The sequence below is a fragment of the Sparus aurata genome, chromosome 5 (assembly GCF_900880675.1).
Source record: "Sparus aurata chromosome 5, fSpaAur1.1, whole genome shotgun sequence".
Lineage (NCBI taxonomy): Eukaryota > Metazoa > Chordata > Actinopteri > Spariformes > Sparidae > Sparus > Sparus aurata.
Window position 1 is genome coordinate 16,023,574 of NC_044191.1, and position 23,396 is coordinate 16,046,969.

Here is a 23,396-nt window from a genome sequence, read left to right on the forward strand (position 1 = left end):
CTGCCTTGACACAATATGGAAACGACAGTTAGGATCCAAACAAGGCAGAAATAAATACAGTTAGGCTATAAGTCTTTATGAATTATTGTTCAGACTGCTTTTGAATTCTGAAAGAATATGTGAAATAGGATAAATGTTGGTTCATAGACAGCTACTTTGATTGCACAATTTATGTTTAAGAATATGGTAATAGGCTAAAAGCAGTTACAGCAATGTGCATTGCTAAGCCCAGAAATGTAAAACTAAAGCAAAAAAACAAAAAAAAACAAAAAACAAAAACAACAACAACAACAAAAACCTTTATATACTTTTATTTAAGACTTAACTATCAGCGAGATTGTGAGAATGAATATTATTAGGCTATAGAAATATAAGAACTTGACCTGATGACAGAAGTTTATGGTCATGAATTGGTCTGGCAGACCTACAGTCATGCAAAACTGTTATAATAACTTTTTTTTAAATGGGATTTAAAATAAATCTCACAGACTCAATGTTTGTTTCTTCCATGCCACGACAGGACAGTTTTTATCTAGGGGTCTGGTCCTGTGTTCGAGTTCTCCCATGAACGATGGAAGCGCGCTCCCGATACTTCAGGTGAATGAGAGGGAAGCGGAGGAGCGGGATACGGTTCACTGTGCGTCGCATTAAAACAGGAACAATTACAGGAAAATGAGTTGTGTTACGTCGCTTGGGGCACATGTGTTTGTGACAGCATATCTACTCTTCGTGATGGGATGCGTTGCGCAGAAAGTAAGTTGACATTTGCTGACAATAAGCTGGCAATAATTCACAAGCTTTACCTCCTGCCCAGTTGAGTGCCGTGTTCACTTATATGGAGAGAGTCAAGCCACGGACTGCGTTCGTTAATCTTCATATTCAACGATTGTTTGCTTCTCGGCAAACACTCTGACGCCAAGGGACTTTAAGTGAGTTATTTTATGAAAGGTTCGGTACCACCATTCAATTCGGCATACATCCGATGCACAAGGCAGCTCTTGCGTCAGCTGCATTTTAAATTTAAATCTAGCTCGTCGGCATTGTCAACAATTTGTGTACCTTCAGAATACAGTACAGGGTTGCAGGCGCCAGCGAGAAGTGGCACGTATGAACCCATGTTTGAAAGGTGACATTTTAATACTGTGAAAGATTTTTATTAAATGAGATGTATGCCGACTTTATCAAGAGACCACTTTATTTCGAAAAACATCCAAACTCACGCATTACGGCGTAAACAAGTTGGGCATTGAGCTATGAACTTTAAATGAACAATTTTTACAGTTGAGTTTTGTGCACGCTCTGTTTGATAACAAAATATCGCGTAACATTACGTTCTCTTACGCTGGTTGTGGGGCTGTTACAGAGGAAACAAACTACATTAGGTCATAAAGAGGTTAACAGTATGGTCTTGTTTTTTGAAACTGTGTCCGTCCAAAACATTGAGCCAATACATCCGAGTCATGTATGTAAGCTCAAAACAAATTAACTGAAATGTATCTTTGCATTCGGACAAGGATAGTCCAGTTTTGTTGTTTATTTTGTTAAAGTATCCCATGTGTTTTTTGACAATCCAAAACAGTGAAATCCAGTGGGGGAAGAAAAAAAGGAAAAAAAAACCCTGTAGCGTTAGCCATAGCCAGACTGTTTTAATCACCTTACATCATGCTGAATAGCTTTTCCACCTTTTCCATGGAAGGCACACTTTCGTAAAGTTTTTATTTCTGTTTTTAAAAAGTACCCAGCTCCGTACGTGTCACAGTATATCCTCTGGGGCTTTAAAGGGGATGTTTTGATGTAACTGCACTGCACAGAGTCAGAGAATGGCATGCAGAGTCCAAACTGCTGAAATGGGAACCACATTGAGAGCATGTAAACCTTATGTTGTGCTTTTTCATACTCATTGAGGCGATTTCCCAAGCTTTTTTTTTTTTTGCCTCTGACATGCGAGTGGTTCGCGATCAAAAAAAGTTTCTCTGATAAAAACAGGAACACAAAAAGTCGTGGGTTGTTTCCCGGGCATGTTTCTCATTCAACCGGGCTGTGATTCATGTTGGACATGTTTTAGCTCCTCCTGTGGTAAAGTCAGAGCTCCTGCCAGCAGGTTAGTTAGGCTTAGCTGTATATCGAGTTGACTGGCTGAGGTTTAAAAAGTTGTTCTGATGCCATAACTTGAGGTGTCACCCTTGTTATTTGGTTTCATATTTATACACGGCTACACATGTACCTTAGGATGACAGGGCTTGTTGATGTACATTGTGAGCCACCTGGAACAATCATGTTTACTTTAGACCGCAGCAGGGATGCGGAGTACTTGCTCCTGAAGCGAGGGACAGTGATGGTTCATTGTGCAGAACAGAAAAAAAAAAAAACCTGTCTAATTCAGCGAGTGCACGCGTTTGTTAGAATGCAATTTGATCACCACCATGTCATGTGCATCCCTAGCAGTGTCGGCTGTCTCTGTTGGGGGAAAGATAGATCTCATCGACTTTGTTTGCCACGCACACGTTGTTGTGGAAGGCAGTCTAAAAGGTGAATGCGTCTCAGGCTGAATAGCTGCTATGTTATTCCTGTGGTCTTGGAAATTGAATCTAAGCCGCAGCATTCTAAAAATGACGGGGATGTTCGCTTGTTTCCTGCCAAATCTTGTTGTGGAGTCATACAACCAAAGGATCCAAACTGTGCATCACCTATTCAGTCTTCTGATCACATATCTTTGTCTGTTTTTGGTTTATGTGTGATGAAAAATAATGTCCAACATGCAGGCAGTGGCTGTTGCTATAGCATAGCATCCTTAACACAGATCTCTAGGAAATCAAGACCGTCTGGTCATCAAGGAGAAGCTTCCACCTGTCAAGAGTTGTTCTCTTCCGCTGATGGACCATGGCGGCTCAGCAGCACAATTCTTGGAAATGGACAACAAAAGCCCTTGCTATATTGAATTGTCAGCATCTCCAGCTTTAGTTCCTGTGTGCATAGGGTGCTCACTATCTTTGCAATTATCTGCCTGAGGGGGCACGGTAAATGATGTCTTTGTCCTCCGCTCCCCTTTTGTATTAAGTTGATTTTTGGAACAGCATAAACAAGCTTGGAATTTATTCTATCCCCCTCGCAAAAAAAATGGGAGGCATCCAAGTCTGCCGGTCCACAATCCAGCGCTGCGGACGGGAGAGAGTGAATTTGATCTTTGTTTTTCCGGCACCGCTCTGTCTTTCGGACGGTTTTATTTTCACTTGAAAAAGGGACATTTCTCTCTAATTGAGTTGAGTTGTAGGATCCCAGTGAACTGTGAATTCACTTGTTCCTCCCATGGTTTATCTGACAACAGAAGCACACAGAGTCTGTCAAAAGATAAACATGTCAACGTGTGTCAGTGGAGCGCAGTAGGACTTTTGCAGAGACGGGGTGGATAGAATAGGGACATAGACAGAGTGATGAGCAGTGAGTCTGACTGAGAGAGTTAGTGAAAGCGACTCGGTTGCAGATGCAGACCTGTACGTTGTTCAGTTGAAAGCAGCAGCAATTGTAGGGGAGGGTGAGATGAGGGGCGTTCAGCTGGTTGCCGTCTTCAACCTCACTGCGAAATGCCACTGAATCCTGCACGCTGGAAATGTGATGGCTGATTTAAGCTTTCAAAATAACATCTGAATTTGGCATAAATTGCCTTTGATTTACTCTCCTATTTAAAAGGTTTCAGTTCAGCACAAAGATTTTTTTGGGGAGGTCGCAAGTCCTTCTAATATTGTGAATAGTTAATTGTTGAGTGTCATTCCCAGGCTGTCAAATATTGACACTTTGGGTGAGAATTTCAGACCGAATACCAACCCAAAGTGTCTGTATTTGACATCCTGGGAATGAGACTCAACTGTCTTTCCTCAGAACCGCCCTTCCCTACCTTTAAGCGATCTGTAGCAACCATGAATCACTCTATTGGAGTTGTTTGGACTCCAAAATCGCTCCACCCGGGGTTATACAGAGGTGTTATTGAGTGAGGCTTCTTTTATGTAAACAATCTTTGGCTGGGGACAGACACCAGCCTGCCGAGAGCACAGACCTGAGACAAGAGGATTTACTTTTTGCCCCCAGATGAACCTCTGATGTATCACCATCACATTCAGAGTTCAGTATCCCATTTTGAAAAACATAAAAACCCAGCACCTTTGGAAAAACCTGGTTAAACACGACTTAAAACTGTTCTGAAGGTACTTCTTGATTTTCAAACAGACTCTTCTATTGCTTTGGGTGAAAAAGTCTTTCCATCTGCTTCACAGTGAGACAGGTTTTTTCCCCAAGTAGTGATTTTGTTTTCCCCAAACAAAGCAGGGATAAAGAAATATGTTGTTTCCAGCTCCCTGGATAAGAAATGGAGTCGCAACTTGGAAAAAACAGGATGAAAATAATTCTTATCATGCAGCCGTTGGAACAGTTTTTCATCCAGTTGGATAGCATAGTCGTTGCAGATTCTTGAAATACCTTTACAACAGCACTGAGTTTGGTTAACACCCTAATAAGATTTATAAAGATGCCCTGAATTTTATTTAAAAAAAATGTAATCAGATGCTTGGCTTTGTGACTGAAATGTAATGTCAATAGATGAAAGAGGCCGTTATGGGGCTAAGTTAACACATCAGAGCAGCTAAGGTGAATTTCAGTGTAACATTTGCCGGTTCCAGCTTTTAAAATGAAAGGATTTACTGGTTGGACAAACAAAGCCATTTGAAGATTTGGGGCTCTGGGAAACAGTGATGAGCAGTTCAGATTTCTTTGACATTTTGTAGACCAAACGATTAATCAATAATGAAAACAATCGTTATTTGCATTCCTACACATTTGAATTAGATAATTTGAATTATATATGTACAGCCTAACATACGGCTTCATTGTATCTTCCCTGAAGATGAGATAAATCACTACATTTTGGAGTAGAGGGCAGTTCGGATTCTTTTATAGCCATGGAATTAACAGCTTTCATGACAATTCTCAAAAAACATACTGTAGTTCAGTGTTGCTGGAGATGATATTCCAATAAAGATATGCTTATCTGGCAATTTGGATGCTGTGGTTGCACTTGGAAGTGTTGCTGTGTCCATTTAGACTCTGACTGATTGCAGTTTAATTGTGTCAGTACAGTGCAGCCCAGCCTACACAATCAGGCTCCTCACTGACGTGCTGCAGAAAGACTAATTATCTTGGACGCATTTACAGGATCACATTCCAAAATCTGGAAAAGATTTCTCCAAACCGTTTGAAACCATTGTGGAGTTAAGGTCACCACAGGGCTCCACAGGTTTAACAGCTACCACAGCAGCGGCATCAGCAGCTCTTTCTAGAGGAAATATGTTAATAGGTCCTACACCACAGACATGGAGGAGAGAGTCTGCATCTGCCTGTCCTCTCCCTCACCCAGTCACATATCTGTGCAAGTTGGACGACCACAGCGGTAATAATTTCCAACGTTCCACTTTTTCAAGCATGCTACGGTGAACGTCCCATGACGGCCCTGTAAATAAAATGTCGATCGAACATGTATTTGCTCAAAGAGGCCTTTTCATAAGTCACCCATAATGAAAATGTGCTGAGCCAGCGCTGCAGTGGCCAACGTGGGCGACCCTAGAAATGCCTGGGCTTAATCAGACCGCCACACCAGTTGTTTGTAAACTCACCCTGGCTTGAACCAGAGCCACTGACATGAGCCCACCAGGAGAGGCATTGACATCACAGGGGAGATATGTGATAAATCCTGGGCTCGAGTATCAGCACTTCTCACAGCTGTGGAGAATGACCTCAAGGAGCTGCTTTTCTATCTGCATTTGGAGGGAGCTGCACAAAATATAAAACCACACGGGGCATCTTGCTGACATTGAGATGCAGCTGCTGAGTCAGCTGTCTCGAAACTTAAAAAATCCCATTCTAGCCTCTTTTCAGCTGCATGCCTCTGTTCATGATAGGTACGATAGGGGAAACTGATGTTTTTGAAAAGACAAACAGTTCCTAACATTTTCCCATGCACTGACCTCTCAGGTCTGTGTAATCTGCACTACTGTATGGCAAGTCTGCATCCGCTTGCGCCAATGCAAATCAAGGAAATTCCCCATCATGTGTTGGATTTTCAGAATAAGTACTTTTCATTCTAAATCAGTTAGTGACACTTCTAATCTTGGTAAATGCTTCAGCTTTTAATTTGAATGTGTGGTCAGGTTAGCCTGATCCCCATCATTGATAAATGAATTAAATATAATAAATTCTTAATATGTCCTTTTTTAGGAATCAATCACGTTTTAATGGCTGATCTAATGTATAGCTGACTGACAAATTAAATATGTTGCTACATTACATTCTTGTATATTTTTCTTCTCTATCTACCCTCAAATCTCAAACCCTGTCAAAAGGTACTTGATTCAGTTAAGGCTAATGGTATTTTAATTTGCTGATATTGGTGGTCCAGAGCAGAGGAATTGAGTGTGATTGTAAAGCATCCCGAGCGGACTGCTGCTGCTGCTGAAGCGCTAGCCTGTGAAGCAGTGTCACTTTTCTCCTCCAGTAAACAGGGCTGGTGAGGATTCCTGCCCCCTTTTGAGGGGCCCGCCTGCCTGTTTATGAGCCAGTCCAGGGCTGTTTGTGCATGAGAGGCCGTGTGTGTGTGTGTGTGTGTGTGTGTGTGTGTGTGTGTGTGTGTGTGTGTGTGTGTGTGTGTGTGTGTGTGTACTCCAGTACACACACAGTACTTCAGCAGAAGCCGGCTCGTGTTGCAGAGTTTTCACAGCAGTGTCGTCAGCCTGGGTGGTTTAAAAAAAAATCCATGTTACAGTCAACAGTTATGTCTGACTGCAGACTACTGTCTTGTCAGATAGAGGTGAACTGACAAAGTTTATTTTGCCATGCTCGCCTTTTTACTGCACAGAGAGGACTTAATGAACTTTTAGGTACAAGCTTTTGTTTATCACTTATCTGACCATAAGCAGTCTATCATAGAAAATTATATTCAGGTTAAAATTGTTTCAGTTAGTTTTAAATTGAAACTTAAATTAGGGAAATAATAATATAATAGCAGTGCTATAAAACCTGATTCCCCCAAAAATTGCTGTTTTTGACAATCTTTTTACTCAATCAAAATAGTACAAGGACACTATATTTATAGTGGCACTATGTAGTTTTGGGGAAGAGATTCAAACCAGTAAAGAAACATATTGTTTTTTAATGCAAAGAAGTATCCTCAAAAGGGTCACCAAGGTTCACCACTGATTGTTTAAACGATATTACCGAATGGGCTTGGGGCTTAGTTGGTTTGCAGATTGTTTAATTCTGTTTTTATCTGCGTTTTAAACACTGTTCCAACTTGAGCTGATTGTACATAATAATGAGTCATGTATAATATGATGGTACTAAATAAACAAGTCAGCTCCACTTCATCAGCGAGAGAATTTAAAGTTTCCTCTGAGGTAGTTAGACACGTTTATGATCCTCATCATGGAATGTGATTGACCTTTTTTCTTCTTTAAAAAAAAGGATGTACTGACGCAAAGTGACAACGATAGAACAATACTGTTTGTGCGGGGCCTCTCAGTAATGACAGCAGCTGGTCTGATGTTTCACTGAACAAGTCACTTCAGACAATTATGTGCTCAGTTGATCTACTTCTGTCCAGGGAAGCCCCTGTCAGTGGCACAACTGGGGCGCAAGGACCCAGCCGGCTCTTATGTAAACTTTCAGCTTGCCTTGTACTTATTAGCATCACTTCATTAAAATATAATCCTCCCTCCCTGTTTGTGTAGTGGCTCACCAAAACGGCACTGCAGCCCATTGTTCCGCCATGAGAAAAGGCATCCTTGAATAATTAGCGGCCTGCCAGTGGAGCGGCCTGTGATGTAACAGAACTGAGATGTTTGGCATTATAAGAATGTCCCATTTCCATTCGACACAGTGGCACTTTGGAGCCCTTTCATGTGTAGTCTAGCATGCACATCCCAGGGTGCTGGGGACCTCCCAGCCGCCTCGTCCTGGTGGGAGAGATGACACAGTCTCCGTCCATGACACAGTTCTCTTTCATCAGATACAGGATTTCACATCATAGACTATTGATGTACAGATGAGCATTATTTACTACATATTTTCATTTATTTATTTATTTATTTTAGAGTAAAATACATCTTTAAGGGAGTTTGAGTAAAGTCTAGCAAAGCGGCAATATGACAAAGATAAATCCACAAACATACGTTTTCTCATTGCTGGTCATTTTTACCCTGAAAGGGGACACTCTGTCCTTCTCTTCCCCCTGTTATGCCCCCATATTGTGAAGTGGTTCCCCTCATTGCGCAACCCTGCTGAAAACACTGTGAACCCCAAATCGGCTTAGTCTCTCTAACCTCAGCAGGAATGGCATTTGGCCCGTTCAAATGTCATCCGTGTAATTCTTTGCTGTAGCACATTCATTTCTTGTAAGTGTGAAGGCATTGCAAGTGTTGTTTGTCTTGCACTTATGTAATTGCTTTCAAATGTAAGTCATGGAGAAAAACGGCCAAATACAGTCATTAAAAAGTACTTCAATGATCAACATTTTGAGGGACTTTTGGTAACTAGCTAAAATATTAAAAATTAGCAGTGTAAAACCACATTTAGGATGAAAAAGAGTGAGGAAACATTCCTCTCATGTCAAAGACAGGTCAGTGTCAGCACTACTGTTTGTAACTGTAATGGAGAAACTATGGCTTTGGCTTGTCCTGTAGTGAGCTCGTTGATTTGTTTTACAAATGAGCATTTTTGGTTAGATGCATACTTTCACTTTGCATTTCATGGAATTGTAAAGGAGACTGGTGACTTGTCTTACGCAACATGCGGTTTACGCCTGTGGTATTGTTCACGTAAACATTGCCCCATCTGTGACCTCAGCACTGTATATGTGTCCTGTAATTTGGTCTCAGCAGCATGCAGTCGCATTCCGTATGCAAATGTTTGGAGGAGGATTAAAATGTTGTTGTTTTTTAAGCAGCTTCCTATACCTTCTGAGGTTTTCTCTCAGTCCAACAGATTACTGTCTGCCCGGAAAGATTAAATGTTTGCCTGAGACGTAACCAAAATCTGAATGCGGTATTTCCGCAGACTGTTCCAGCAACTGGCAGACCCCGACCAGCAGACTTGACATACAGTAGGTTCCAGCACAAGAGTAGAGTGGAGCAGCTTGTTTTGTGGAAATATCAGATATAAACACTGGTTTTTCCCTGGGCAAATATTTTATCATTCTGAACAGAAAGTAGACACCTGTGAGATCATGAAAATAACTTTGGTGATGCAGACCATCGCTGAATTACTACATTCCCACTAAGATATGCGTAGGAAAGGTAACTAACCAATACTGCAACCAACTGAGCATCCCTTGTTTCAACTTCCCCTCCAGTGGTCAATAAATACGAAAAGGCTCTCTCTGTAGCCAGTGTTTAGTTTGTACATTGTGGGCCACTGTAGAAATATGGCAGTACAACTTGGTGGACTCTGTGGAAGAGAAACTGCTGTCTCTAGGGCTCATTGTAAAGTAACGAAAACAGGAAGAAAACACGAAGATTCTTAGTTTCAGGTGATAATACAAATCGTTTGCCCCTAAACTCCCCTACGTCCTACTGACTGGACTTTTAAATGAAATTCCAGCATAAGAACAGAACTCGGATCACAATTTGTCTTAACATCTAACTTCTGACACCCAGCTGACTGTTGACACATATTTCCTTTAGTTACATAGATGGTGCCTCCCTTGTTGCCCCCTCTGACCTTCCATGTATCTGCCTGGCTGTGAGACTGTCAGCTGTATCAACTACAGAGAAGGCTTTTGGTTTGATCCTAATGACCGGCGGGCTGACTGAGTGGTCCTCTCTTCTAGTCGTGACTGAAAATTACTAGTAGATTTGGCTACTTAAAATATACCGACTGAGGAATGCCATTGATGCGTGCCTTCGGATGGGGATAGATGGTCCATGGAGAAATCAAAGTGCCTGTCTGGCTCCATAAACCTTAGCTGTCCTCATATCCCTGTTGCCCTCTTTCCCAGCTCCCATCTAAACTGCATTCTCAACGTGATCTCTTATGCTTTAAGCCCAGTCCAGAGCACAAGTGTCGCCCGCGGTTGTTGGTTTGTTACCTGTCTGGCATGGGGGTCCGCCAGTCTGGGTCATTCCCACAGTCCAGAACCAAAGCCAACAGGAAAGCTCATAAACACACAGGCCCCCTACAAAGGTCTGGTCCTCGACTCCTTGGCCCAGCCACACATCTGCCTCTGCTTATGCCTCAGGTCCCCCTTACATCCCCACACACCTGGGAAGAATTACAGCCAGCATGTTTGAAGAAATACTCTCCCCAGGGTTACCCGAGCAGGCAAAACAGGCAAAGCACAGGCTTTGATAAAGAAGGCAGAACAGCAGAGTTGAATAGTTCAGTTTCAAGCTGGTTTACGTCTGTGAGTAATCAGACTTCAAGTTGAGTGTATTATTTTCTGATAGGCACCTCGGTTGTTGGTGCTTTTGACATAAAGAACTTAATCGCTTGGTTGCCCTTATCTGAGTACATGACTCGACTCCGAATTTATGAAGAGTGTTATATAATACTGGTCAACACAATGCTGAAGAATGGCATGATCGCTAGCATGGGCGGGAATCAAAAGCCCTAACCCAGGCAGAATTTGTGCTGAGCTTTACCTGTAGACCTTTATGAATCATGTTAATTGACAGGGGTGTTAGTCAGTGCCTAAAATAAATCTTAAAATGCAAGATTCTTCCGTGGACTACCATTTCAAAACCATGAGTATGGTGTTACGGCTGTTGCCATCTTCTTTTTTTGGAGCCAGAAGTGTATTTGGATGATGGGGTGGAGCTGTGAAGGATAATGGATCTGACTGAGAAACTACTGAAATGCTATGGTAGCAGTTTATCAATTACAAAGCAGATTGTATATTATGACATGACTAACTTAATATGATTCTTATTGCAGGTATACTTTGACTGTGGTGCCAAGGTGGATGTGGTGGATGTCCAAGGCCTCATTCTGTCCCCTGGCTTCCCCTACAACTACTCCTCGGGGACACACTGTGTTTGGCAGTTCTTTGTGCCTGTTGATTACCAGCTTATCCTTGAGATATTTGACTTTGACGTGTTTGAAAGCCATGACTCCGCTTCACAGTACTCTGCTATCTCTAATTTCGAAGAGGAAGAGGCGGACGAAGAGGTGACGTTCACACCCGTCAGCTTAGCGGCGGATGAAACTTCTTTAGCAGCTAAAGATCCAATGCTTCAGAGTGTAGGGGACGTCACAAAGACTCAGCAGTCCTCCCAAGATGGCGAGGTGAAGCAAGTGGTGGTCCAGGAACAGTCCACTAAGATGGAGATTGCCAAAGTCTCAAATTCTGCCAAAAGATCTGCAGATGCCTCGTCTGGCCCATCTTCACCACCTCCTCCCTCTCTTCTCCTCCTCCCTGGGGCTGTACCTCAAGGAGACAAGGCTGTCAACTCCGCCTCCTCGCCTCACCTCAGGGGAGACATCAACCCCAGTTCTAACCCAAGCACAGTTGTGGAGGAGACCACTGTTGCCCCACCACACTTCACTGAGACTCCAGCTGTCAGCCCCCAAACCCAGCACTCGGCGCTCGACGCCTGCCCCCATGACGTCCTCTACATCTCAGACCTCATCACCTTCTCCTCCAGGTTCTGTGGCTCCAACCGGCCTCCAAGCAGCCAACTGGTTTTTGGTTCCAGCCAGGAGATGGTGGAGGTCATCATGGAGCTCATCACCACCACCCACTGGGGTCGTGGCTTTGCTCTCCTCTTCCACTACCACAACCTGACTGAGCCAGGGGGGGAGCGCCGTGCCTCCTCTCCCACAGCCAGCAAGGTAGACTCTCTGCTGGCTGCTGTGAGTGGAGCTGCCTTCTTCGCTATGATACTTACCAGTGCCCTCTGCATCGTGTTCAGGTAACAGAAGTAGATTGAGATCATTTAGGAGAGCAAAGAAAATATAAAAATAATACACACAGAAAAGGAGGAGGGATGATAAGTGCTGCAGCCACCAGTTAGTCAGCCTAATACAATACAGATTGACCTCTGTTTGCCACTAATGAATTGCAACAACAATGTAAAATTTGTGGATGAAAGTATAGCTGTATAATCTTGGACAGTCATTCATTCCATCACTCTGTTTTAGGGCAAAATAGCTCAACAGCTTCAAAATGGAAATACTTGAATTGTAAATTTTTGACAGACATTCATATATTTCAGATTTAGTGCCATTGATGATCCGTATCCCTAACTATTAGATGGAATACCATGAAATATGAGAAAGATATTCAAACAGCCCTGAGGATGGATCCTAACGAGGTTTATTATCCCCAGATCTTTGAAGTCCCACGCAGCAAAGCAAATATGTTTCTGTTCTCCAGTGATGTTTCTCATTGCCATCAGCCTTAGTTGTATTGTGTTTGGTGTTTATTAGCCAATGTTATGTTAGCATAACAAAGATGACTAATGTGGTAAACGTACCTGCTAAACATCAGCATGTTTTATCCTTGTTATTGTGAGTATGTAGTTCAAAGCACCACTGTGTTTAAACAGCCTCACAGAGCTGCTCTTACCGAGACTCTTGTAAATACACAGTATCTGGTTCTCTCAGATAGATCCTTTGGATTCTTGTTTTTTTGCTTTGTTTGTCAAACATAAACCCTCAGAGTTCCTCAGTAGATACTCTCCTGAGAAAATTCACAAGTCTTTGATTTCTCCCTTGCATGAAAATGGGCTGGTCTGACAGTAAATACAGATGCACACGCTCGCACATACAGACTCGCCACTCTGTTATGTTGACTCAGCTGGAAGCCTCGGTCCCTGATGTGGTGACCCTTGGAGATTAGTTGGGTTTGGCTGCAACTGTGCGGCCTCCTTGATGTGGAGCACTCTCACCATAGACAGCGGGGCATTCAAGGTACAGCACCTGGCATCAATTCCAGCACACAAAAACACAGAGGCTGCATGAAAGTGAATGGGCGGAGAGCGAAGGGACAACAAGGAGAATTAAAACTCAATGTGAGTTTGGTCCTACCAGCATTGTCAGACAATCAAAAGGTATAATTTACAAGCTGTTCCCTCTTTTCCATCCCAGGGGACAATGAACACAAGCTGAGGGGTTAAGTTTGGAGGTTTGTAATTCTATCTGCTCTGACAGGGTGGCTGTTTTACACTGGTCCAGGGTAGACTCAGAATCCAAGAAGGTTTTTCTGTCAACAGCAGTGTTGAGCTTGCTGTGAGAAACACCCCCTGTTTAATGTGATTTGTGTTAATTTCAAATGCAGCTCAGTGTCTCCAGCTCATCTGCTAGGCGCAATAACTCCACAGGTTCTCACTATTAATGATGGGGAAATTGAAAGCACATGTTCAATAAAATGCAAGTGTAATTAGCAAGAACAACACAAGTCATTCAGAAGCTAGGAAATGCCTTCCCAAGAAACGTCAGCCCTCATGAGCGGCCTCGGTGGCTGTTCTTTTCTCATTCGGGTTGTTCCCCCTATTAATTTAAACGAGCTCACAGAAATCATTGGAAAACAACTAGCCTGGCGAGCTAGGCGAGATCTTGCTAGTTTAAAGCAGCAGTGAGATTAACTCTCAAGGTCCTCTCTGGTCAGAAAACAGCCAAAGGTGGAAGGGAGTCACAGCAGGGATTGCTCTCACTTGACCCGTGGCTGGTAATGAACTCATTCAGCTGTGAGAGTAATTTTTAATAAGAGGGTACCTCGCTCAAATATTTCTGCATGCTTCACTGGTTCATATGGACTGATGAGCAGGACAGGAATGCGTGGTAAAAAAAATTAGGTAAGTGGTGTTGGTGATTTTCTCAGTTGTAAAAGTGTCCAGTTACGGCTCCACTGGACTTTTGTAGGTTACTGACAGAATGTAGAAATGTCTGTCATCATTGCATCGAACTGTTCCGTACAGTCTTAAATCTTATATTTCATAGCCACCCGTGGGGTCAGTGGAAACAGATACTGGACACAGCTCTCAGCAGTGAAAAAGTGACAGGACAAAATATAAACAACATCTCGGTACCGACCCACTATGTGAACTGCTAGAGCTGAGGTATGTGTGAATGCGGGATCATGGCGCATCTCCTCCAGCATCCTGCACCACAACAGAGTGACTATTGAGGGGGAAGCAGCCACGGGTATGTTGCAGCTATTATATATCGAATGAGGTGGTTACTATTTCAAAATGCTGCCATCCCAGTACAGTTGTATGAGAAAGTGTCGATTTTTTACATTTCTGGTCAAACTGTGAACACCAGAGGGGTTTTTATTTTCGGGAAAACTCTGCCAAGAAAGGGAAAAAAATTGCAGACATTCATAAAAGTTGGTTTCTGGATATGTCTGTAATTATAAACTGAATTGCTGTGGTACTGTATGTTTTCCAGGCCCAAACTGTGTCCAAAAAGAGCCAGCTCCTGTGCGTCCAGCAACTCCGAGGTACAGACGCCGCTGCATACTCACCATTATTTCTCCTTTTGCCCTCTCACCGTGTCACTGTCTCTCCTCCCCTACGTGTCTTCTTCACTCTGTTGCCTTATTTGTCACAGACATTCCTCTGAAAACAAAGTTCTGTCAGGGATCACTGCACATTTCTTTTCTTCTTTTTCTAAATGTTCTTTCCCACCGAAGCCAACACCGTCAACTGTTGTGGTTCTGCCCCTCCACTCCACGCTGAGCCGCACCACCTCGGGTTCACATCAGGTCATACAGTTTCAAAGCATAGGCTGATCAACCTGATGATGAAGCCGGAGACATTTCATGAAATTTGTTACAGTGATTTGTAAACGCCTGTAATTGGTGCTTAGTGTTACTTAGATTCTCCACATCAATTTATATCATGCACAACAAATGTCTGCAGGACACTCGAGTTCTGTGACACCCATGAGGCTATTTATCATTAAAACTGAAGACTGCTGGCTCACCTAATCCCTGTCAGTTGTGTCTTAGCAATTACCCCTTGCATCACAATACTTTAACAGGTCATTTTTCACCAAAGTTGGTTTAAACCAACTTTTAATCGTTCTATAGAGCCTTCTGTGCATCCAGAAAACTTGTATTGTCTAAATTGCCTCAAGTAATGTCACTTGAGTCGTTAATGGCCAAAGACTAAAAGAAATCTGAAGGTATGGAGTTAGAAATAAGTCATCTCACCAGACCTTTCAAACCTGTTTTACATCTCTGCTGTAGGCTAGAGGCTCTATGCTACATTAGTCGTTACTAGCAAAACATGCATGAAACCCTGATGTGAACTGTTGGAAGGTCAAGTTGTATTGTGCACAAAGGATGATGAAGACTGCATGGAATGAAAGACTATCTCTGGTTCTGCTCCATTGATTTTGGTTCTCTTTATAAATACTGTCCATCGCGGGTCTTGCAATTCTAGTGCCATGCAGCCGATCAACAGAAAATTCACTGGCAGCTATTTGATAATTGAATAATCGCCAGGCATCATTTGCCTCCAGTTTCTGAAATGTAATACTTTTCTTTGCCATACATAGTAAACTGAATATCTTTGGGGTCTGTACTGATAATCAATAATCAAAAATCAATAATGACAATAATCTTAAGTTGTAGCCCTGATAACAAAAACATATTTTCTCATCCACCTCTTGAAACTGTGCTCCTGCACTGTTATTGCTATAGACAGAGCTCTATAGAGTGTTACAGAGCGCCAGATGCAGGAGCACCTCTAGTACACACATGCACAGTGACAACAAAGGCAACAGAAAGTCCAGACTGATTCAGTTGAGCAAATGTTTGCACATTTTCTCAGTTTTTCCAACAATGATCCATACAACATTATATGAGTTGTTTGCAGTTTCTTTTTATCTTTATGTTAACGTCTGCAAAGGTAAAGATAACTTTTTTTTTTTGATTGTGTATTCCTAATTACAGAATTTGAAATTAGAACCAAATGAGAACAGATTTAACTAAAGGTCCCATCGTAATAACTTTACTTAAAATACACTCTTGAAATAAAAGCAGACATGAGTGTGATTTAAACTCAAAAACAAGATAACATTAATAATCACTGGATGGTATTTCTAATTTATTCAATGTACACATTAATTTGTGTTGACTGGTGCTGAGTCCCTGTCAATTGCAAGACATTGGCAGCTTTCCTCTAGGAACACTGAACATATTTGTACTGCTGGTGTCATGATGAAGCACTGTGGGTAAACTGAGTGGTGTTGTGCTGTGTGCTTGTTTTGTAGGTGCCAGAGGGAGTCCAGAACACTGGGGCTGAGGTCAGTGAGCTGCAGCTGATGGCTGAGAATCAGACCAATCTGGAGGCGACCGCAGAGCAGGACAACAACAACGAGAGCTTGCCACACACAGGTCGGGAAGGCACACACCTGCACACACGAATGCACACACTGAACAGACTGATATATTGGATTGCTGATATTGGCACTCTCTATTCTGGTTGGTCTCAGTTCTTTTGCAAACTACTACAGAATTGCTGCAAGCCCAAAGCCCGCAATTGCACATTACTGTGGATGTCATCATTTTGATTTATGTTTACATAACGTGTTTAGACTTTTAACTACATCATTTCAAGGAATGATAATAACACCTTCAGGAATATAAATCTGCCATTAATTCATTTCCTGGCAACGCTGTCATCTGATAAAGTTTGAGTGCAGTCGTTAAAAAGGGAAAGGCCTGGGGTTTGTGGAATGTGCCTCAATTGCTGTGATGTTTTTAGGAGATTGCTTGTCAATCAAACAGTGTGGGATAGGATATTCTGCTGTTGAGCACCTCTAATTGGTACTCTTTCTTTGTAATTTCATCAGTGATGGTTATCTGTGCCCGTGCTAACCACCCAAGTCTTTCATTTATTCCAAACAATTTCCAAACACAGATGTTTCTGTAAATGGAAAACAGGAAATCTTTCTTGCCTTCCAGGACTTTTCCCTCTGAAAGATTTACCTAACACTGAGAGTCAAAAGTTTTCATTAACTGGTTATAGGTTGAATCACCCGTGTGTTATAAATATGTCGTGAGATATTACTTTAAATGAGGAACCCTCTTGGGACTCTGGGTGGGTCTGTAGAGTTTCCATCCTTTCAATGGAAAGGAAAAATGCATTCGTTTTGGAGCCACACACAGGCTTGATCCCGGAACAATCCAAATCTCTCTCTCTCTGTTAGTGGGACTGAAACCAAGCTGAGAGATTTGTGGGTTGTGGCATTTAACCCACAAGGCAGCCTGGGAGTAGTTTGAACAACAGGGGAGTACAGTCCCCCTCTGTGTGTGTGCTCCAGTCACGGTGTAAGGAGTTTACACTGAAACACATAGCTTATAAAAAGTGGAAGAGTTGAGATTAGCCTACTCTGCATATTGTTGCAGTGAACCAGTTAAATTGCAGTACAGCATCATAAGCTCTGCTGCTTACAGACCTCACTTAAAGAAGTAGACAACGTTAAATCATTGTGGATTATTGGGATAGATGACATTTCAGTGGTGAAACACTGATGTACAAATTTTTACATTTGCATATAATTACACTTTCCCGTGACCAGAATGGCAAAAACAACCGATTGTTCTCCTAAACAGAAATCCAGTTCATGGACAAGCACTGTCACGGTGCAATTAAACTAAAATGGCCTTACTATCAGTGTTTTCACATATTTTGTCTTTGAATTTTCATTTTAATTTCTTTTGTTCTGTAGTCAGTGCTGGTGGTGACATTTCCCAGAATGCAGAGGTGGACCTCTCCTGCAGTGGTCTGACTGAACTCGACCTTGGTGCGGATGAAGTTTTCATTGTATCTTCAGCCCCTAGCCCGAGCAGGCTACCCTTCTCACCGCATACAGTAAGGCTCGGTTTCATGCCAACACCGTTGTCTGTGATGTTACCTTGTTAGGATACTGCTTGCAGTGTCGGTCAGTCAATCAACCACTTTGGTTCAAGTTGAAATCTCTGAACAACTATTTGATGGAATTTCAACGAAACTTAGTGCAGACATTAACCATCCCTAGAGGATGAATCCTGACTTTGGGATCCCCTGACTTTTTCTCTAACGCCACCATGAGGTTGACTTTAGGTATGTCGTAACCCTTTTTTTTTTTGCAGGGGTGTGCATAAGACTGACATGACACCTGTCATGCACAAGCTGCACAGTGGACAGTGAAACTGTCTATTTAATCTCAAGGCCAAACACTTAGTGGGTGATCTTGTCACTTTGGGGAAATGAACCCTGAACCAATGAACATCAGAGGTGACATGGCATTCGGTGCTTTGAATTGACCCAGTGTTCTAATAAGGCTGACACCATTGTTAGCATATGCATGGTTCAGTCTAAAACTATAAAAACTATGAGGACATAAATGGGAAATGAGGATAATTAAAAAGATGGGAAGAGTGTTGAGGAAGAAGCAACGGTTGGACCCAGCATTTTTTTCTCTGCTCTCTTTTGTATTCTCTTGGAATAAGAGTTGGCATAAAACAGCTCTGGCAGCTTTTTGAAGGACTGGCAAGCTTTTCTGCAGCCTAGGCTAATGGAGTATTATCTACAGAGCCAGATTCCCAGCTCCAATTGTGTGTGTTTGTGTGTGTCATGCACGCTTTGGCACACAGTGTGTGGTCTGCCTGTATGCGTCCTCGATGCAGACGTCCATGTAAATAATGTTTGAGAAATGTTGCTTGGGCTAACGATGGCAAAGGTCGCTGAAAAATGCCCATTTGGACTTTTTAGTGTCATTGCCAGGTCAACGTCTGGGTTAACGTGGTATTTCCAGCACCACACAATATGTACAGGAGCATTTAGCCATTAAGCCCTATTTGATAAAAAAGAGCTTCAGTTTTGTTACAATAAAGCAACGAGGAGACTTTAAAATCGTTGCTGTAGGCAGTGCGATGAGATAAAGGCAGAGAAGTTAGGATCAAAATGCCCTTGTACATTTCTCGCTGTCCAAAGTTTACAAGACTTGTTTTTATTTTTTCTGGCGAGTGTGTCAAGCTTCTCCAGGCATCCCCCTTGAGGGCCTGGAGACGTCGCCTTTAGAGCCACAGTTTGGGGGCAGATGTGATCTGTCGCCGATTCTTCACCTCATGTGTAAAATCTAACAGTTGCCATTGTGTTCATGGGGCTTTAGTGCCCAAAAGAACATTTTATTTAAACCCCAAGCTAATTCTTGTCTAGACAAAGTTAGCTGCTAGTGACTCTGTGCAAAGGATTATCTTGACTCGTTCTCTGTCTGATGGTTGCAACCCCTAAAACCTCCCCCCTCCCTTGATCAACAGCAGCTGACCGATCAGGAAGGATAACGTGGCCTTTGCACATCCAACCCGTCAATCACAATTAGCCTCTCTTGGTTGCTCAAGCATATACGACCTTTACTACTCCCAATACAGAAAGGTGTCCTCTCAAGTTGTCATGCGTTTGGATTTGCAATGTCCAGCTTAGATGGTGAGAGCTATGCACACACAACACCACTAATGTGGCTGAAATCATAAAAAAAAACCCATGTTGTTCTCTTGACAGCTTTAGTTTACTTAATAGATGATGACTGAGATTGGTACGTGAGCCACACGTGCTTTGCTGGCTGGCTGTGTGACTCAGCGGGCCAAGCTAATCAGGCCCAGTTCCTTCTTGTTAATCCATTAATGTAGTCCACAACACAATGTGCAGGGAGAAATTCAGGAGTGAGGAGGAAATGCGGCAGGTGCCGTCAGCAGACTGGCAGCCAGTCAGTTCCTAATATCCCCAGCTTAAGTACTATGTTCTGCATGCTTTGATACTTCTTCGGGCTGACAAGGCAATAAAGAATGCTTTTCTTACGCTTTAGATGTTATTATTTGGTAAGAGAGATCTAATTTCTGTCATTTCTCAATACCTTTGTCTCTTGGTGTCTGATTCATACAGATCTGATAAATTCACCTTGCCTGAAAGTCTATTTTCCTTTACATGAACATTTACAATGAGAGAAAGTAGCGCTATTGTGACTACTTGAGTCCAGTCTTTCAAGTCATCAATGCTCAATACTAAAGATGCGTGCGTGATTCACTAACAAGCTTGTTGCTCAGTGCAGGTCAATGACCATCGTAGCTGCAGTTGAGTGCTTGAGCATAATGCCACCTCTGATATGTGAGCTATTTACATAGTTTGGTCATCTTCATGACTAATTAGTTGTTTATCCTCTCTAGCCACTCTTGTCTTTTAACCTTTGTTAAAGGACAGTTTGTTGGGTACACATTTATTATTTCCAGCCCCTCTTTGTTTTGTAGTTATAAATATACACATTTTCCTTTGATTTTTCAGGAAGCTCTTTGTATAATCTTCTGTAACAACGGAACAGAGCTCACAGTATGGGTTAGGGTCGGTCATTTTAATTCATACATTTATGCATTCTGTGTCTCTCAGCAGCGGGAGAGGTTCTTGAGACACAGTGACACCGGTCCCAGCCCTGCAGGTGACTGGCCCTCACCAGACTCCAACACCTCAACTACGGGCAGCAGGTCCATCAAGGACGGCAGCGGTGCCAGGCCGAGAGCGTGGAGCGTACGCACCTTCCAGGACTTCCTCCCTCCGCTGCCGCAGCTGCACAAGAAGTGGTGCAGCTGGAACTCCACCAGCCCCTTCACCAAGCTGGTGGACAGCGTCAGTACTAGAACCCTTGATGTTGCTAGAGTGTGTCGCAGTCATCTGAGTTAATTTCATTTAGGTTTGCAATATAGATTATCTCTACTCTGGAATGTAATTCTTACTTAGTCAGTTCACCCCAAAAAACAAAACATTCTCGCTGACTTCCTGTTGTACTTAATGATGCCGATAGCTTTGATTTTACATAATTAATACAACATGCTATCAGCATTATTGAGAGTAAAGATATCTTCACATATGACTGAGGTGGATGTAGAAATCTTAGTTATGAATATCTCAAAATCTGTCTGTATGGTAGATACCACCAGGAATAAATAAAATACTTGTTTTTTTTTTTTTTGTAGTTTGGGTGACCTGACCCTTTAAGAACAGTCTTGAAACATTTGAGATTTCATTTGAATCAACAGATTATTAAATCCTGTTTTTTGTTCAATTAAAAAAAAAAATCACCAGCATCTTAACTACAGTACATATTTTCTATCGTTAAAGGAAATCCCTAACACTCAATAGTATCTGTTGTATTGGGGATGTAGAACAGCTCTGGCCCCTCTGTCATACAGGCCTTTTTTCACTGCAGACATTTTGTTCTACTCCTAGCACGAAACACAATGGTCTAATGTGTAACATGAGAAATGGCTGCATTCTGTTTAGATACCAAAAATGACAAGATCCTAATAGTGTGCATTCTAGCTCAGTGGCATGGCTCACTGTGTCACTTTAATTGAGTGGAGCCATCTTTAGTATTACTGATCACACCTGTGCTTCTCCGTCTGGGGTCTACAAATAGTTTGCCATCATTTCAGGCTCCGTCCAGTTTGGTAGCTGACTGCAGAGGGGGCGACAGCAGGAGGGTCTTCTCTGATGTCCACCTGGAGGCCAACGCAGACACCAGCACCATCTCTGACTCATCCATCAGTAATGCCTCCTACCCCCTTACGCAGCCCGCCCAGAGGCAACGGCGTCTCAACTCCACCAGCAACCTGCGGCGCTCACGCTTCACGGGGCCTTGCTTTGGTCTGCTCTCCGGGACAGCAGACCCGGGGAAGGCTTCTGCGGTTCCTCATGCCCAGGCCTCCCCCACTGAACCCAGCCCCAGCTCTTCTTCCTCCACCCAGATTGAGAGTGGCCAGCCGGGAAAGAGGCGCGAGTTCCCAGGCGAGGGCGATCACATCAGTGTGCCGGTGTTTGCCATCTCTGAGGAGGAGGACCGGCAGCCTCTGGTCCCGGCTGAGCACCTGGACCAGACCTCTGCCCCCGCCGTGCTGAATGGGTCGGTAAGGGGGACACACGAGGGGAAGTGGCCCGTCGTTGGAAGCACCAGCACCAGCCCCAAGAACCAGAGGGCCAGACCAGAGTGGAGGCCGTGGGGGAGCCAGGTTTCAGGCGGGGTTTGTCCATTCACCACCATGACCGAGTCAAACTCAGTCAGTGACAGCCAGCCGTCTCTCGGTCAGTCCAGAGTGCTGTGCAGCGTGACCAACCAGATGTGACCAGACAGGCTTTAAGTGCGTGAAAAGAGCAGGGACTCTGGTGGGCCAGTTATGTATTTCTGCCACTTTGTGAAATGTATAACTTACGTCTTTAACTTCCGAAAATCAACTTTTACAAAATGATTACTACATATACTGTAGCCTCCTGCTGGCAAATATATTCTCCTTTCTCTAGTTGTTTTCTATTTTTATAAAGATGTTTTTGGACAAAGATGGAATAATATGCTGCTTACTATGCCAAGGCACTGACTGTTGTGGTATTATGTTTAAAAAAAAAAAAAAAGATGATTTATTGCAAACATGAACAACATGACAAGTATTTTCTGAGTGAGTACTCCACAACCCCCAACTTCTAGGAGCACTTTTTAATCCAGATTTATTCACTGTTCAGTCAATCATAGTACTCCAACCATTGCACTCTGCTGTCAGTAGCTCATTCATTATAGACGTTGTTGTAGTTGTCTTGTGCCGGATTTTCTGCTTTTTCCTTAACATGGTTCTTCATGTGGTTAATGTTTTTTTTTTTTTTTAGCACAGGCTAATAAATGCTTATACAATTACTTATTACCCAAAAGTGTTGTGCAGAGCATAGATCGTACATAAATATTAATGTTGCAACAGTGTATGCTTTACGTTACGTACTCTTAAGGCTCATGCTGGATTATAAAAGGGAAATCAGAATAAAGTAAAAGCATTTAGAGTACTAATATACACCTATGTAGAAAAAAAAGAACTAGGAATCACAATAGTATTTAAAATGAGTTATGAATTAATGTAAAGTTTTAATAAAGGCTATGTCACTCACGTGTTGTGTCCTTGATCTAATGCAAAATACAAATAAACCAACAACAGAAAACAAAAAACACTTGGGCCAAAACTATAACCAAAAGATGGGATAATGTGCAGATTTTTTAGACTTTGGGTTTTTTGATTGAGCATCTGTTAAGGTCTTCAGCTATGTTGGAAATAAGAGACGGAGCCATTTTTAAAAATGGCCAAATTTGAGGTGAAAAACAGGATAATATGCTAATATGCTACTGTTATGTGAAGCTGTGCATCAGCGTAACTTAATTTTATTTTATAAGACATATTCAAATATGCTGCTTTTGATGAAAAATTCAATTAACTTAATAAAATTGCATCTAACCTTTGTCACTAGAAGATTAATTTATGAATAAGTAAAAAATTTTTTTCCTCCACATAATGCTTGTTCGAAAGAAAGTTGTGTTGAACTGAACTATTAGGGTAACTCCAACAA

The 23,396-nt window shown here is 42.5% G+C and overlaps 1 protein-coding gene across 2 annotated transcripts; it reads left to right on the forward strand.

Annotated features, from left to right (window-relative positions):
* Nucleotides 1–547: 547 nt before the first annotated feature.
* On the forward strand, nucleotides 548–22,942 carry LOC115582447 (uncharacterized). Of its 2 annotated transcripts, none has more exons than XM_030418424.1 (7): nucleotides 548–753; nucleotides 10,969–11,945; nucleotides 14,425–14,476; nucleotides 16,255–16,378; nucleotides 17,716–17,858; nucleotides 20,412–20,645; nucleotides 21,452–22,942. In XM_030418424.1, exons 1-7 carry the CDS (start codon nucleotides 673–675, stop codon nucleotides 22,136–22,138), a joined length of 2,298 nt encoding a protein of 765 aa, XP_030274284.1. In that variant the 5' UTR covers nucleotides 548–672; the 3' UTR covers nucleotides 22,139–22,942. The 2 variants fall into 2 exon arrangements, with proteins under 2 accessions (XP_030274284.1, XP_030274283.1); XM_030418423.1 differs by having other exon boundaries at nucleotides 549–753; nucleotides 20,409–20,645.
* The last annotated feature ends 454 nt before the right edge of the window (nucleotides 22,943–23,396 follow it).

Excerpts from the sequence above, each read along its gene's own strand:
- LOC115582447 (XM_030418423.1), top strand. The coding sequence starts at position 673 with ATGAGTTGTGTTACGTCGCTTGGGGCACATGTGTTTGTGACAGCATAT. Across the intron at positions 16,379-17,715 it reads CGAGAGCTTGCCACACACAG|TCAGTGCTGGTGGTGACATT; the intron begins GTCGGGAAGGCA and ends TTTGTTCTGTAG. Across the intron at positions 20,646-21,451 it reads TCACCAAGCTGGTGGACAGC|GCTCCGTCCAGTTTGGTAGC; the intron begins GTCAGTACTAGA and ends CCATCATTTCAG.